The sequence below is a fragment of the Lycorma delicatula genome, chromosome 3 (assembly GCF_047948215.1).
Source record: "Lycorma delicatula isolate Av1 chromosome 3, ASM4794821v1, whole genome shotgun sequence".
Taxonomy (NCBI): domain Eukaryota; kingdom Metazoa; phylum Arthropoda; class Insecta; order Hemiptera; family Fulgoridae; genus Lycorma; species Lycorma delicatula.
The window spans coordinates 3,635,377-3,650,608 of NC_134457.1; the positions used below are offsets into that span (position 1 = coordinate 3,635,377).

The 15,232-nt window shown below is 29.8% G+C and overlaps 1 protein-coding gene across 1 annotated transcript in view; it reads left to right on the forward strand.

The window, feature by feature from the left end:
• Positions 1-15,232, forward strand: part of stol (voltage-dependent calcium channel subunit stolid) — a 258,682-nt gene that overhangs the window by 177,602 nt on the left and 65,848 nt on the right. The window contains exons 17-20 of the mRNA XM_075358772.1: positions 271-316; positions 3,280-3,416; positions 7,181-7,222; positions 8,432-8,525. Of these exons, the coding sequence (XP_075214887.1) occupies positions 271-316; positions 3,280-3,416; positions 7,181-7,222; positions 8,432-8,525 (319 nt within the window). The remainder of the gene's footprint in view (positions 1-270; positions 317-3,279; positions 3,417-7,180; positions 7,223-8,431; positions 8,526-15,232) is intronic.

Here is a 15,232-nt window from a genome sequence, read left to right on the forward strand (position 1 = left end):
TAGAATATAATTGTTATTTGATACTTATTGATTTTTATATTTTTTTTTATTTTGACAGCTTGTTCATTAAAAAAAATTGCAAAAAATTTAATTAAGTTATTCTTATCACAGCCTGGTACCAGGTCAGCTCAGTTGGGTATTTTTCCTAGATTTGCTTAACTGATTTTAAAACAAAAATCAAAATAGTTATGCTTAATTTAATGATCTTAGTTATGAAATTTTGTTTTGATAATATTATTTATTTATTATTATTTATTATTTTCCATGCAGTCACGGAATACTTTAAGGGAACAAACTGGCGTGTACATCCGGATTGGTTAGTATAGTAATATTTTTTTTAATCTTTTTTTAATATAAAAATTTTAATGTGAAAAAATTGTTGTAATTATGAAATTATTGTAAATTAACAAAATTCTGAAGAAACAAAATTTAATGTTCTTATGTAAATACCTAATAATTAATATTTATTTATTTTCTTATAGTCAAGGTTAAATGTCCTATTGTATTGTATTATTTTATTTTTTTTTTTACAAAAAGTTTTAGCTAAGTAAAAGAGTGACTGTATACGTCAGCACTGGGCTGCTCTCATTCAGGACTGTGTTCACAATTTCATTAAAGTGAAATTTTAGTTACTGATCATTAAACATTTTAAACAATTTAATATTAATTCTTCATTCATTTCAAATTGTTTTATTTTTAAGGCTGTGTTAGATGTGTAAGGCATTTTGAAACTACCAGATTTTAAGAACTTTCAGTTTATACTCTGGTCTAGAACAGTATTATTCTACCTGTAATGATACCAAATGAGATAAAAACAAAATAATGAGATAATAGATCAGTTGAGTAAATACAAAATTAAACTTTTAAAACATTGCTACCGATCCAAATATTGCCTATAATAACCAGTACAGATAAAATAGATCTGACTTTATCATCTATTCACACAAATTTATATTTCCAATTGTTATATTGTTCTTAAAATGTTTTGTTTGGTCAGATGGCATAGAGGGCATCGCTTACCTGTGTGAAAGGTTAAAAAATTCAAGAACTAATTTTCTCCTAAATATATTCTTCTGATCACCATTATGTTGTCAGGTACTAACTAACTATACACCCCATTACAAAATTGAATCTATTGATGCAATTACGTAATAAATTACCAATCTACTCACCGCTCAAACAAGGGATGCAGTTGCCTAGAGCCCCAGTTCAGCAAAGCTGCAGAAGAGATCTGGAATAGTACACGACTTAATCAGTCAATTATATAAATATTTTTAACTCTGGTAACTGAAAGAAAATCTAATTAAGTACAAATTATATTTCGCCACAGTATATTTCAGATTAGTTTGAACTGTCCATACAGTAATTGTTCAGAAAGTTCTCTGCCTGACAAAGAAAACAGAAGATATATTAGAAATTTTATTTGTTTTTCAATGTAGTCACCTTGCAATTCTATACATTTTGATCAACATTTTTCAAACTTGTTATTACCCTAAGTATAATGAGGTTTTTTCATTTCTGTAAAATAAGAGGTTGTCTCAGCTTTAACCTCATCATTTAAAGTGAATTTTCATCCAGCAAACCATTTCTTCAGGTTTAGGAAAACGAAGTATTTGCTGGCACCCAAATCCAGCAAATTTGGTACATATGAAAATGCTTTGAAGCATAGTTGATGGAGGCAGGCAGCAACCGAAGACATGTTTGCAGGCGCATTATTGTGGTGAAAAAGCACTTTATTTTTGGCCAGATTTGGATGTTGAGCTTGAATAGCACCCTTCAGTCAGTCCAGTAGTCAAGTATAATACTTTCTTGTGATGGTTTTGCCTTTCTCCAGTTATTCTATCAGCACCACACCATGAGAATCCCAAAAATCCATAACCACAGCTTCTTGCAGATCAGGAATCATTTTCGCCCTCTTCAGTGCACTTCCACCTCACCCTGCTGTGGGACTGTGTCTCTGGCCAGTGGGATTGTGTCTCATAGGTAGGACATTCTTCCAACAGATGTTTAATAATGATTGCGGTTTTACCTGCAGCACTGTATACTTCATATTTATAATCGATTTTATTGAAAAGAGAGCTTATTTCATTGTTTGGAAATCTGAAAATATTGTAGGACAAGTTCAACTGGTCATCCACTAAGTATAATAAGTCAGCAGTACAAGTTGACCGATGATAAATCTCATGCTCTATTGGTTCTTACTAAGACTGGCTTAGGATACTCGTTGTTGGAATTAATAACAAAATTTTCATGAGTATTTGTGTCCTGTAACAGTTTGCCTACATCCTTTAAATAATGTCTCCAAATAAATGCATTTTTTGAAGTAAATTTAATCACGTAAACTACGCATAATTACTGCAAATGATTAGAGAGTATACTAGTACAAATTAATCAATCATAAAATTTGTATCATTGGGCCATGTATGTGTCAGGTTAAGAACTCTTTGAATAGCCCTGGTATATTTTGAATTTGTAAAGTTTTTCTATACATGGCTGAAGAGTTCATCGATGTATTTTGTGGTGTACAAGTATGTATTTGAAAGCATGTTTACATTATTGTACATTATACAGGTTGAATAACTTAAAACCAACCCGCTTAACTTCAGCCTTTAACATCCCTGATATGAACTAGATACGGTGCTGTATTTTATAAGTGAAAAAGCATAGTTACAGCAACATTAGACATGTTAATTTATAAAACGCAAGGTTTTAGTTCTTGGAAAGCCTTCATCAACTACATGAGACAACATCATGATGAGAAAATGAATGTGTAGTGTAATTTTCCTGGCTATCATATCATAGGATCAATAAATTTTAACTTTAACCCAAAACAGAAGTAACAAGGAAAGGAAGTTAACAAGAAAAGGTAAAAAGGAAAAAGAAGTAAAAAGGAAGCCCTCTGAAGGAAAAAAGTGTCAGTAAAGGTTTCTTGTCTGTACAAATCATCTTGCTTTGGAAAAACTAAGATGAGTATTCAGAACGCTATCTATGGCATTGACAATACCAGTTTGCACCTCAGGTATATTTCAGAGTGATTATTAGAGCACAAAAATATATTTCTTTATAGATAGTTCACATCCTATATCGCTTTTAATCTTAAGATATAAATTTCTATGGATAAAGGACCATTACAGGATTTTTTTAAAAATATTTTCCTTTCTGTATCTCGCTATATATTAGGAATGCTGTGTCAGGACCTTATGCAGCAGGCTGGTTTTGAGTTGCTCATTCTGTATTATATTAAAATTACACTTTATTTAACTAGCGACTTATTTTCAGGGTGTACTGCGAGTATAATTATCCAAATGAACATCATTTTAAGACACCTGAGGAGCAAGTGTTACATTTTTTATCACGAACCCGGCGACCCGGCTGGAAATGGATGTCATTAAGGCCAAGGTCACCACAGGATCCAGGTAAGTTTACTTTTGATTGTTCTAATGGTTTTTATCTACAACAACTTGTTCTTGAAGTAATAACTGTCATTGTTTCAAATAACTTTTATTACATTTTAAAATGACTTCTGCTGTTATGATTATTAGCAAATATACTGTAACATAGCATACAGTCACCCATATGCATGAAATTGCACTGCTCTTTATATGTTAAATTTAATGATCTATAATGAAAAGTTCATTCAGTACAGGTTTGGTCGTGGGAATTTTATTCTTATATCACAACCATTTGGCAGGCATTTTCTGAAATGTTCGACGCTTGATATAACAATCAATTTTTGTCGGAAAGCTGGTTAGAATTACTGCATAGTTTAACTATAAAAAAATTGGTTATTAAAGTATATTAAAGAAATTAAATTTTTAAATTATCTTTAGCCCGTTTTTATTACTGACCTAAAGATTTTGAAAGTAAATTTAATGATTTAATTCACTTTCCTGTAATTATATATCCTATTTCTTTTTGTTGTTCACGTCTTACTAATTAGTAAAATCAAATCCTAAAAACAATTTTTCGTACTTAGAGTGTTTTGTTATTGGAGTAAAATTTTGTTTTATGCAACTCTTTGGTTTTTAGGGCCGTGGGAATATTTGTTTTATATAGAGAGGCTTTTACTTGTAGCACTCCCATAAGAAGGTATGACAGTTGTTTCATCTCCTAACCAAAAAGGGTGCTAAGAAGTCAGTTACCATTTATTTTACTCAAGCCGGCATCCAGATCTATATGTTTATGAGGAAGTTACTGATTTGAGCATTGCGATAAGATTTAAATAAACATGGAAAACCCAGATTTCAGTGGCAAAGTATTAAGAAAGTGTACAGTTAGTTCTAATCAGACTACTTCTTTGCTTAAAGAAAAATACCAAAAATGTGATTTACCTTTCTTAGAACAACATGAACTTTATATGTTAAAGTAATCGTATATTTTTATTTAAAAATAAATAAACATTTATATTAAATCCTGGCATGTGATTTAAAGGAATACAAAACTGTATTTCCTTTAGAATTCCAGGTACGTTCATTTCAGTTTACAATTGAATCTTTTAAACTGAAGGTAAAACTGAAGGTAAATATATAAATAACTTTCTTTTTACTTTTGCATTTTTTTTTTTACCATGTCTGGTAAAAAAGGTTTTTGTTGACAAATATTTAAGGTTATTTTAGGAATAAATATTCCTAGTAAGTGAAGAATAAAATTTCCATTAGAGTGAAAAATTATAAAATTAAGGCAACATGATATTGCAGTTTTAATTTTGGTATAAGTGAGCAGTAAACTAGAATAGTGTGTGTGTGTGTGTGTGTGTATATATATATATATATATATATATAAGGTTGCAATTAATGAGTTGATGTTAGTATTGCCAACCTACACAATGAAATTTTTTTAACCATTTTTAAAATAACATACATTTCAATTTAATTTTTATGTAATTATTTCATTTTACCCGTGTAAATCATTGAATATATACAGCTAAAATATTGTTTTATAAATTTTGTATTTTAAAATAACTTTCAGTAATTACCATTTTTGTTTTTAAAAATAATGTTTATTAGATATATTTTATTAGGAATATTAGGTTTATTTTTCTTAAATAAAAAACAGATTTTTAAAAGTTTTTATTTACTTTTTATTGCCTGTATTTACATTAATTTTCTCAAAATTAAATTCTCTACAAGTTTTGTTATTGAATCTTTCACATTTATTAGTCACTTAACAAAGGTATTGTTCTACAAACCTAAGAAAAACTTGTTTTTTGACATCATATTTTGTGTTTTACATCAAATAACTTAAAAAATACTGAAGTAATATAGTTTTGGGACCTGATTTATCCTATTTCCCAGCTCAAATTACATAAGAAAACACCAACTTTACTTATTGAGTCCCAAAAAGTTACAGTAGGGCTTCTTTTTATTAGAAACCTGAAATCCAGGAAAAATCTTTCAGTAGCCATAACTAAAAAACAAAGCGTTTCTAGACCTATGTTCTATATGAATTATTTTCATTAGTAGAACATGTCCTGAGAGTTCCTGCATTTCTTTGTGGGACTCTCTGAATGTGTAAATATATATATACTTGTTTTACATTTTATTTGCTTCAATTTTTGTTCTCTGAAATCTTGTAATAAAATTCAACAGCATGTAAATAAAAAATACTGCCCTTGCAAGATAAGGACAGAAATGCGGTTTGTAGTAAAACGTTTTTATGAAAGTATATTCATTTTATGAACTTAAATTTTCAGCAAAATTTAAAAATGGTATTTCATGTATGTATCACCCTTAGAATCAGTTGAGAAGACAGAGATCAAAGTAACAGGTTAAAATTAAAATTAAAATAAACAGTCTTGAAGCTAAAGCCACTTTGCTTTAATTCTGTTATACAAATTTTCCATCTAGTAGCTGATATCCTGAGATCAGTTTGCCCAATTTTGATGCTTGAGATAAAAAAATCAAATATAGTATTTCACTTTAAGGATCAATTTTAGTTATCTTCACTTGCAGAAATCATATAACTAACCTCTATTTAAATTTTTTTAGTTGGAAACTCAAAATATTTTATGTATGTTAAGAACCATAACTGGTTGTTAATGTACATAACTTGGTTTTAGGTAATCTGACATGTTCACAAATTGCTGAGATTAATAACATAATTCTGCATGAGGATCCTGTGTTAATAAGAATCATCCTGTCAGGCTTAGTAAGGAAAGTGAGGCGTGAAACGATTTCTTGTTAGATTCTTCAACAGAGTGATATTCAGCCCTATAAGTGAAATTCTTATTCTTTTCACCACAGGGATTAACTGTTTAATGAAAATCATTGCTGTTGGAAAAAGCAACTCTAATTTCTGTAATTGGTACAAGAAATCTCTTGTACCTCGAATTCTTCAATGAATCACACCAGCAGATTAATTTATCCTTTGCTAAAGTGAAACAGTGGACCATATATACTGCTTCAGCCAGATAAGAGATTTTAATATGTCGCTACATACAAAATGACTGTAGATTGTGATATTATATTCTGTGCATTTATTCTTTTCTGCTCACTCAGTAGTGAAAGTAGCTAAATAAATTTCATGCCTAAAACTTCAATTAAAATACTGACTAAAGAATCATTCAGATCAGCCCAGCAATTCTTGAGGTTCAGCCAACACTGGTATATACATATCTGCATATAGACATTTTGATTATTAATTCAGAAATTGCATTACTAGGTACGGAAAGTGAGTCGTTTGAGTTCATGATCTCATGCTGCTTATAAAAACAATTGCATTTGGTTATGGTTAGCTAATACAACATTTCCTACTGAAGTATTTAGAAAAAGGAAATAGCTATGACACAATGACTGGTTATGTGCGGCTGAAATACTCATTCTTGATAAAAACTATGTTTAAATCTATTTCATAATTTCCTGAGATATATATTATAGATATATTATAGATAACTCTTCTTAATTATACTGTGTTTATTTCATTAGGCTTTCCTGTTATCAGTAATCTATTTTTAAGTAAATAAGGTATTAAAATATTGTTATAAAAATATGTAAGCAATCAGAAATATAGACATTTGACTATTTAGGTCTTGCTATAAATGTTCAAATTTGCAAAGTTAGTATACACTTTATTTCTTCCTTGTGAAAGTAATTAAAATATGATTTAATACTTATTATTATTTAATACTTATTTTATACTTATTATATTAATTATAATGTAATGATATTTATTTGCTTTGAAGGAAATGCAAATATGAAGAAGATGGAAAAGGATTCATATTACTGTAAGTAAATTATACTTTCTAAAACTTAATATATTTAGTACTTTTTAGAATAGATTTGTAATAGAATTTCCTGCTATTGTCATTAGTTATCAATAAATATTAACAGTATTCTATGAAACTATACTCAAAATCGTTTAACGTCAGCTATCTATGGGAACCACTTCATCGAATACAGTTTTAACTATTGGCATTTTACCTTACTTCACGCATTTCAGTTTCCTGGATGTTTAAGTGTTTTGTATATATCTAGTTAAAGTAAAGCAGGTTACCATCTTATCTGGTTGGACACTGTACTGTTTAATATTAACTGGAATATTTAAATAGAATTAAGAAATTACTGCGTGTTTCAACTCGGTTATTGCAATTATCTTGTTTACTGTTACATTTTATTTCATTATATTCTTAACGACCAGAAATATGTTCCCATCTGAAGTATATCATCTCTTCAGACTTCCTTTATACATTGGAACAAGTTTTCAAGATAATAAATATGGGCTATTATTAGGCTCCCATAAATAGAAATCGTAGAACAATATTTAGGAAATTAAAAATGCTAACATGCACATATCCTTGTCATTGCGTTTATATTTATTATGTACATTCTTTGCTAAAAAGAGTAGTTACTTATTCTTCAAAAATATTAATATTTAACTCTATCAACATGGAAAATATGAAAATTGATAGAATTCTTTTTAAATTGTTAGTTACAGGAAAATGATAGTATAATACTGTGGTTTTACTTTCTACATGACAATTTTTTTATCAAATATTCGACCTATCCATCCCTTTCTTTTCTTTTCTGATCCGTTAGCCTCACATATTTTTTACACCCTACATTCTAAATTATCTTTTTCATGTGTTTTAACTGTTGTCTTTATTTCCCGTTTCTACCCTCCTTACCTGTTTCTTCTAGAACCAAATTTTTTAACCTGTACCTCATAATATTCGATCCATTATCCTTTTTACAAATATTTTTGCCATAAGGACCTCTCTTTTCTTTTTTATCTTAAAACTGCCTCATTTCACATTCTACTAACTTATCTTTTATTTCTCGACATTCTTCTGTAACGCCACATTTACACTGCAGTTATATACCTCTGAAATATTCATTAATTTAACATGATATTTACATTCTACTAAGGTCGAATATGATATTTATAATTAATAATTTTGTTGATTTAGTTTATGTAATAATTTTTTTTTTTTCAGGTGATAAAACTCTGATGCAGTCATTAGTGTTTGATGCGATTGTCACAGAGGTACTTGAAAGATCCAGTCCTTCTACACTTAAGGAAGATAAACAGTATGTATTATTTTTACAATTATTAAAAAAAATAAATACATATTTATTTTATGTTTAGTAGAATAGATATTGTGGCTGTCTGCACAAATATTTATTTATGCACAGCTTCAACATAAATTCAAAAATATGATTTACGATCCCGAGTTAGCGCTGAAATTAAGAAGAACATTTTTCCGAAGTATTTTATTTTTTATTCAGACTTAAAACAGATATTAATTATTTATATTAATGGATTTTATTACGGTAGAGTTAATAAAATGTTAACTGTCACAACAACATTATTATAAACAAAATTAACTGTAAAATATTTTTCATTCCAAATAAACTGACTTTTCAGTCACCAATTTATTTTATGTTGTTTTCTAAAAACATTAAACTCTAAAGGTTATATTTCTGTATATAAGACTAAATTCATTATTTTTAAATAACCTTTAAAGTGAAGGTATATTTATGAATTAGATTAAAAATTAGTTGTTTATTTTGTGAAGTTTATAATCCTTTTGGAGAAAAGGAAGCTACATAAACTATGATTTAAAATTTATAAATTAAAAAAATTTTTTTTCCTAATATGTATTAATATAATATTATTCAAGGAAAATATAAATTAGGTTCCAATTAGTCAGATTTAACTATAATAATGTAAAAAATACTTTGAAGGTTGTTATTCTTATTAAAGAAATAATATTTGTTTACATCATTTTTACTTTTTTTCCTTTTTCGTTCGTGCTTGCAAAGAAAAATTTTATATCTGTCATTTCTGAAGTTGACTGTTAGTACATGTATTTTAGTTATTTGTTAGGAAAGTATTTTTTTATGGCTTTGTTTAAGGTAAAAAGCAAAACTAAGTGTTATATCTTAAACAGACTACACTCATGTACACACATTTTTTGTACTTTTGTGTACTTTTTTCATTAATTTTCAAGCACACATTTTGTAGTAGCCTTATGGAAAAATATATACCTTTATGTAATATTTTGATGTTGTTCATTAAAATACAGACCTAACTTCATTTTAAATAAACATGTCTCTTTAAATGTGTTTTTATCTCATAGAAAGCGTACAGTAAGTATGATTTATTTAATTAGAAATTGTTTTAATGTTCTCTAAGATTTTAACTTAAATGAAGTAAACATTATGCTAAATAAACATACCTCTTTTTTATCTGTTATGTATCTGTATTGTAAATATTACTGGGAAATAGCAGTATCTTTTACTCATTTAGTTGTTTTAGTTCACATAAATATTAACTTTAATGAAAAAACTAAATTTCCTTCTTCATAACCTGTTTTGACTAGCTTTGCATTTTCACCGTAAAACACATTTTTATGTTTTTTGTATCGGTTATTACAAAATAGTACTGAACTTTTGTATAGCAAATTTTTTGATTTTTTCTCTCTGAATAACAATGGAGACAGTGTCGTTGAACATGTTGAAAACGATTATTAAAAAATAGATAAGTTTTAAAACCAAGATCGATCAATGAATTGCCAATTTTTTTAACGGTCTTGTGAGGTTAAAAGCCAACAGGGGTTTTGGTTTAAAATTATCTTAGTACTGAAATAAAACCACAAAATAAATAAGTAATAACATCATAGAAGATTAGATGTACTGAAATAAAACCACCAAATAAATAAGTAATAACATCATAAAAGATTAGACGTATTGAAGAACACTAGTGTAAAAGATAAATCAATTTAATATTGGTAAACCATAAAGTTAAAATAATGAAAAAACTTCTAGATCAATCAGTATGTGAAGCAGATGATTCAGATAATAATTCATAGATAACTGTCATAGTAGCAACTATTGTTGCTACTATTGAAAGAGAAATAAGAGTATAGAAATTAGAGATTAGATATTATAAAATGAAAGAGTAACAGCAAAACTTTTGAAGAAAGAGGTGGAAAACTTACTTGTGTCGAGCATAAGGGAAATGTTTATTCAAAATATAACCAAACTTTTTTCTCCAGTGCTTATAGGAAAGATATTTTGAGACGTATATCTCACATCACTATGTAGCATTCAAGTTAATGAATAATCCCCCACTGACCATATTTGTCTACACCAATTGTTTTTTTTGTGAAAACAACACCTATTTTGAATGATTTTTGTGATGAATGACTTAAACAAAGAGTTGCAGAGAAATCCTGTGTTAAGCTTGGAAAACTTTTATTGAAACATACAAAATAATTGAGGCTTATGAGGACTATCTGAGCTTCACACAATGCTAATGAGTGGTTCAGGTGTATCAAATCTGGTCAAGAACCTACCAAAGATGATGCTTATCCAGGAAGACCATCATTATCAGTGGACACTTTCTGCATTGCTCGAGTAAATGATTTGGTGAGATCAGTGTTTAACAGTTTATGAGATAATAAAAGAGACTGGGATTTCGATGGGTTCACCTTACAAAATACTGATTGAAAAATTAGGAATGCATCATGTCAATGCCAAGTTCATTCCAAGTCTTGAAGCAAGAGCAGAAAGATAATCATATAGCGATCTATAAGGAACTTTTAAAATTGTGTAAATTATGATGAAATCTTGATGATAATAATTGGCGATGAGACATGGATGTACGGGTATGATGTGGAAACAAAGTCTGTCATCACAGTTGGCCAGAAGTCATCGCTGAGACCAAGAAAAGCAAACTTTTACAACATTTTTGAAGTGATGACTCGGCAGTATTAATGAAACACAAGCGCTTCATTAGAAAGGAAGGATCAGCAAGTTATAAAAAACAACAAGAAATGTTTTAAAATTTTTATCAAGTGGTATCAGTGAGGATTTATTTGTAAAAATAGAAAAATTGCTACTGATAAAGGAGAAATGAAAATTATGAGTAGAGACTGGATTATACGCAGTTGCATTTGCATATTAAGCCCAATCTCACCAGTTATTGCATATTTTCCTTAAGATCCAGTGATGATGCATATTTTTTCTATATTTACAATATTTTTCGGTAGAATACCTAGTTAATAAATGAAATCCTACGTTGTAGCCAGCCAACCAATTAGCCGCACGGCTCTTAGAGCAAGCGCACTTAGCTTCTGCGTGTCTGTTGTTTTAGTAGGATAATATTATTATGAGGATAAGTAAAATACAAACCCACATGACACAAGGCAGACAATGCCGTTCTGCATCACGCACACCTACTGCAGCACTCCTCCCACTAGGCAATTAAATTACGCATATTATTGTTGATGCTTATGTACGATGAAAATGTTTTGTATTGTCATGTTTGTGAGAAAAATATTTTGTGCACAAACAAGTTTGAAATAGATCAGCATGTCAAGACAAGTCTTCATATCGCAAGATTGCAAAAGATATGCCCACAGCAACTTATAGCAGGAGCAAGTAGCAGTGATTTCACTTCCAAAGGTAAACAAAAAACCACTTCAGCGTGGATTTATGTGAAACATTGCTTACAAGTAATATTACTCTTCACAAACTTGCAAAACCTAACTTCAAAGATTTTCTGCGAACATATTGCTTGAATCAAAATATACCAGATGATTGCGTACAAATTACTTACCGACAATTTACCTACATGTTCTAGAAGAAATACGCAATGAACTCAAGAATAGCATTAGTTGAATTTCAGCTGATGAAACTAGCAACAGTGGTGGCTGCTACATTGCGAATTTAATTGTCAGTGCATTAATACTAGAGCCTTCTTCTTCCTATTTGGTAGCCTGCAAAGACCTTGAAAATATAAATCATTCTACGATCCCCAGATTTGTGAATGAAGGTAAAAATATTTCCTGAATCTTCTGCAGATGAAAGAGTGTGCTGCTCCCTATATGGTCAAGGCAGTCAAAGCTCTCCAAGTATTTTATCCCAATTTGATTCATGCGATGTGCTTTGTTCACGGAGTACATCGACTCGCTAAAGAAATACAATCCAAATAAACTGATTTCATCAACAAATACAGTGTTTCTTAAGGCACCTGCTTGCAATAAAGCCTATAAAGAAAAACTGCCAAATTTGCCTTTACCTTCTGAACCAGTGGTAACTCGATGGGGAACGTGGATTGAAGTTGTACTGTTTACAATGAACATTTCGAGGCCATCAAAGGTGTAGTAAACGACTTCGATAGTGCAAAGGCTATGGCAGTTTGTCAGCCCAAGGAAGCATTTAACAATTCTAGTATAAAAAAAAACATAGCTGTGATTAGCACTCATTTTCACCACATACCTGCGAGTATTAAAAGGCTTGAAACTAAAGTTTGGCGTTGACCGAATCTATTCAGTTAATGAATAAAATTCGCCAAATGAACTCCATATTGCCAGAGGTATTCCTGTGTAAACTTTAAGAAAGATTTGAAAACATTTTGAATAATAACCCAGGCCTTTGAACCTTTGTTTCAAATCGATAGTTTTATTAATGGGACAGATGAACTTTTTCCAGAAGCAATAAGTGCCAACATAGCACCCAAGCCCAAATACTGCCAAGTTCCCTCAGTGGATGTGGAACGATCGTTTTCCACTTACAAAAATATTTTGATTGATCGAAGACACAATCTCATTACTGAACATTTGAAACAATACCTGATCGTTTATGATTGAAAAAGTAACAAAATGTTAAATAATTGTTATTTATTGAATTTTTCTGTATGTTATACTTACTAATAGTATGCTGATTTTGAAGTAAAAGAACTAAAAATTAGTATTTTTTTGTATTATTCAAAGTTGCATATTTTGACACTTTTCATACATATTTTAATCATTTTTCATGCATATTTCAAGCTTTTTGTGTTGCATATAATCCGGTCTCTAATTATGAGGACAATCTTTTTTTATGGAAAGACAGAAATGATGAAAAATTTTAAACTGTTAGAAGTAGACAGTGTAGAAAATAGATAATTGGAATGAATAAATGTAGATATTGAAGATAAGCGCTGGAAAAAATTAACAATTTGTAAATATTTAGGAAAATTATTGCATATAATTGATCACGTGCAGTAGAAATAAATATCAAGATAGCTCAAGGAAAATTTACGTTCAAAAGTAAGGATCTGTTAACAAACAAGATCAACATGGAAATGAGAAAAAATATTTTCTATGTTTTATTTGGCATATTCCATTATTTAGTTTTGAAATGAGGACTTTGGGAAAAAAGTGAAAGATTTGCAAAGATTTAAGATGTGGTTGTGGAGGAACATGGAAGGAATGAAGGGAACAGACAAAATAATTAATCTAGAAGTGCTTCTTAGAGACCAAGACGGAAGATTTAATGTCATGAGAAAAATAAAAATCAGTTGAATAGGGCATGTACTTATAAGATGAACCTATTTAGAAAACTGATAATGGATGAAAATTTAGTGAAAAAAAGAGAAACAAAAAAGGTGTAGGATTGTCTGATTCAAGTGAGTAATGAAATCACAAAGGTCATTCAAAAGAGACAAACGACTACAAAAAGTATTATTCATTCAAATACGATGAAACTAAGGCTTTTTAAAATAATTCCCGGCTGCATTTACTTCTCCCATCTTTTTGTGAGCTTTCTTATTCCAGTAGTAAAGAATTATTTACCTTGGTGCCATTCTTAAACCGCTCATGTTTAAGTTGATAAACTTCATGCCAAGTTGATGAACTTGGCATCATGTAAAAACTGTGAGAGGACCAAACATATAAAAAAAATCTGATAATGCGAATAGGGGCTGTGAGGTTGATATGGCACTCCTTCCCGATTCAACTTTTGAACAGCTACCCATTCTTTGAGCGGTATGGAGTGTGCATTATCATGCAGAAGAATTATGCCTTTTGAAAAAGAACCAGGATATTTCCTACATATTTTGGGTTTCACTTTACTTTCTTGCATGCTATAATAGTATTCTGTTGATTGTATGTTATTCTTCCAAATAATCGGATTAAATATATTACATTAAATGTAGTCAGAAAACACAGTCAGCATCGCTTTACCGGCTGCTAGTAGCTTTTGAATTTTTTTATAGCAGGCAAATTCTGATGTTTCCATTTTGTTCTGACATCTGAATTCCGGCTCAAAATGATGAATCCAAGTTTCATCACAATTTATTCTGAAGAATTCACAAATGTGAATTTAGGGTTTTTGTGATTTTGAATAGACTGTCTCACGACCCACCTTGAACATGTTTTACAGTAATTCAGCTTATCAAGGATGATGGAATGGACAGTGCCAAAACTCACTCTACAAATTTAAGAAATTTCCAAAATTTTTATGTATTTGCCTTCACAAATAATATTATTTATGCAATTTTAGAAAGTATCGGTTTAAACTTCCGTCGGTCTTCCACTGATGAAAATTGGTGACACTTGTTCTGCCCATTCCTGTTAGACTGTTTATTAGTGAAATTTACACGGTTAATACACTTTTTACCATTCTCTATAATATCTGTGAATGAATTTCAATCAGTTTTACACATTCAGAAAATAAACATTTTATCACAGCATGTTGTTCTTCCAAGTTTCAGGCAGAGCCAACATTTTGAAATAAACTAAAAGTTATATTAATGAAGATTGTTTTCAAACAGCTGATATTTTCTACATCAGGGGGGCCATCTTGAACATAAGACGGTTTCGGTTTATTTAATATTTGCACTACTGTTGTTTGTCTCTCTATTAATGACCCTTGTAAAATAAGGATATGAAGAATTCAGTTTAAAAGAGGATTGAGAAAAAGATTCGATTGAGATCTGTCTTATTCATTGATGATGGATGTATTGA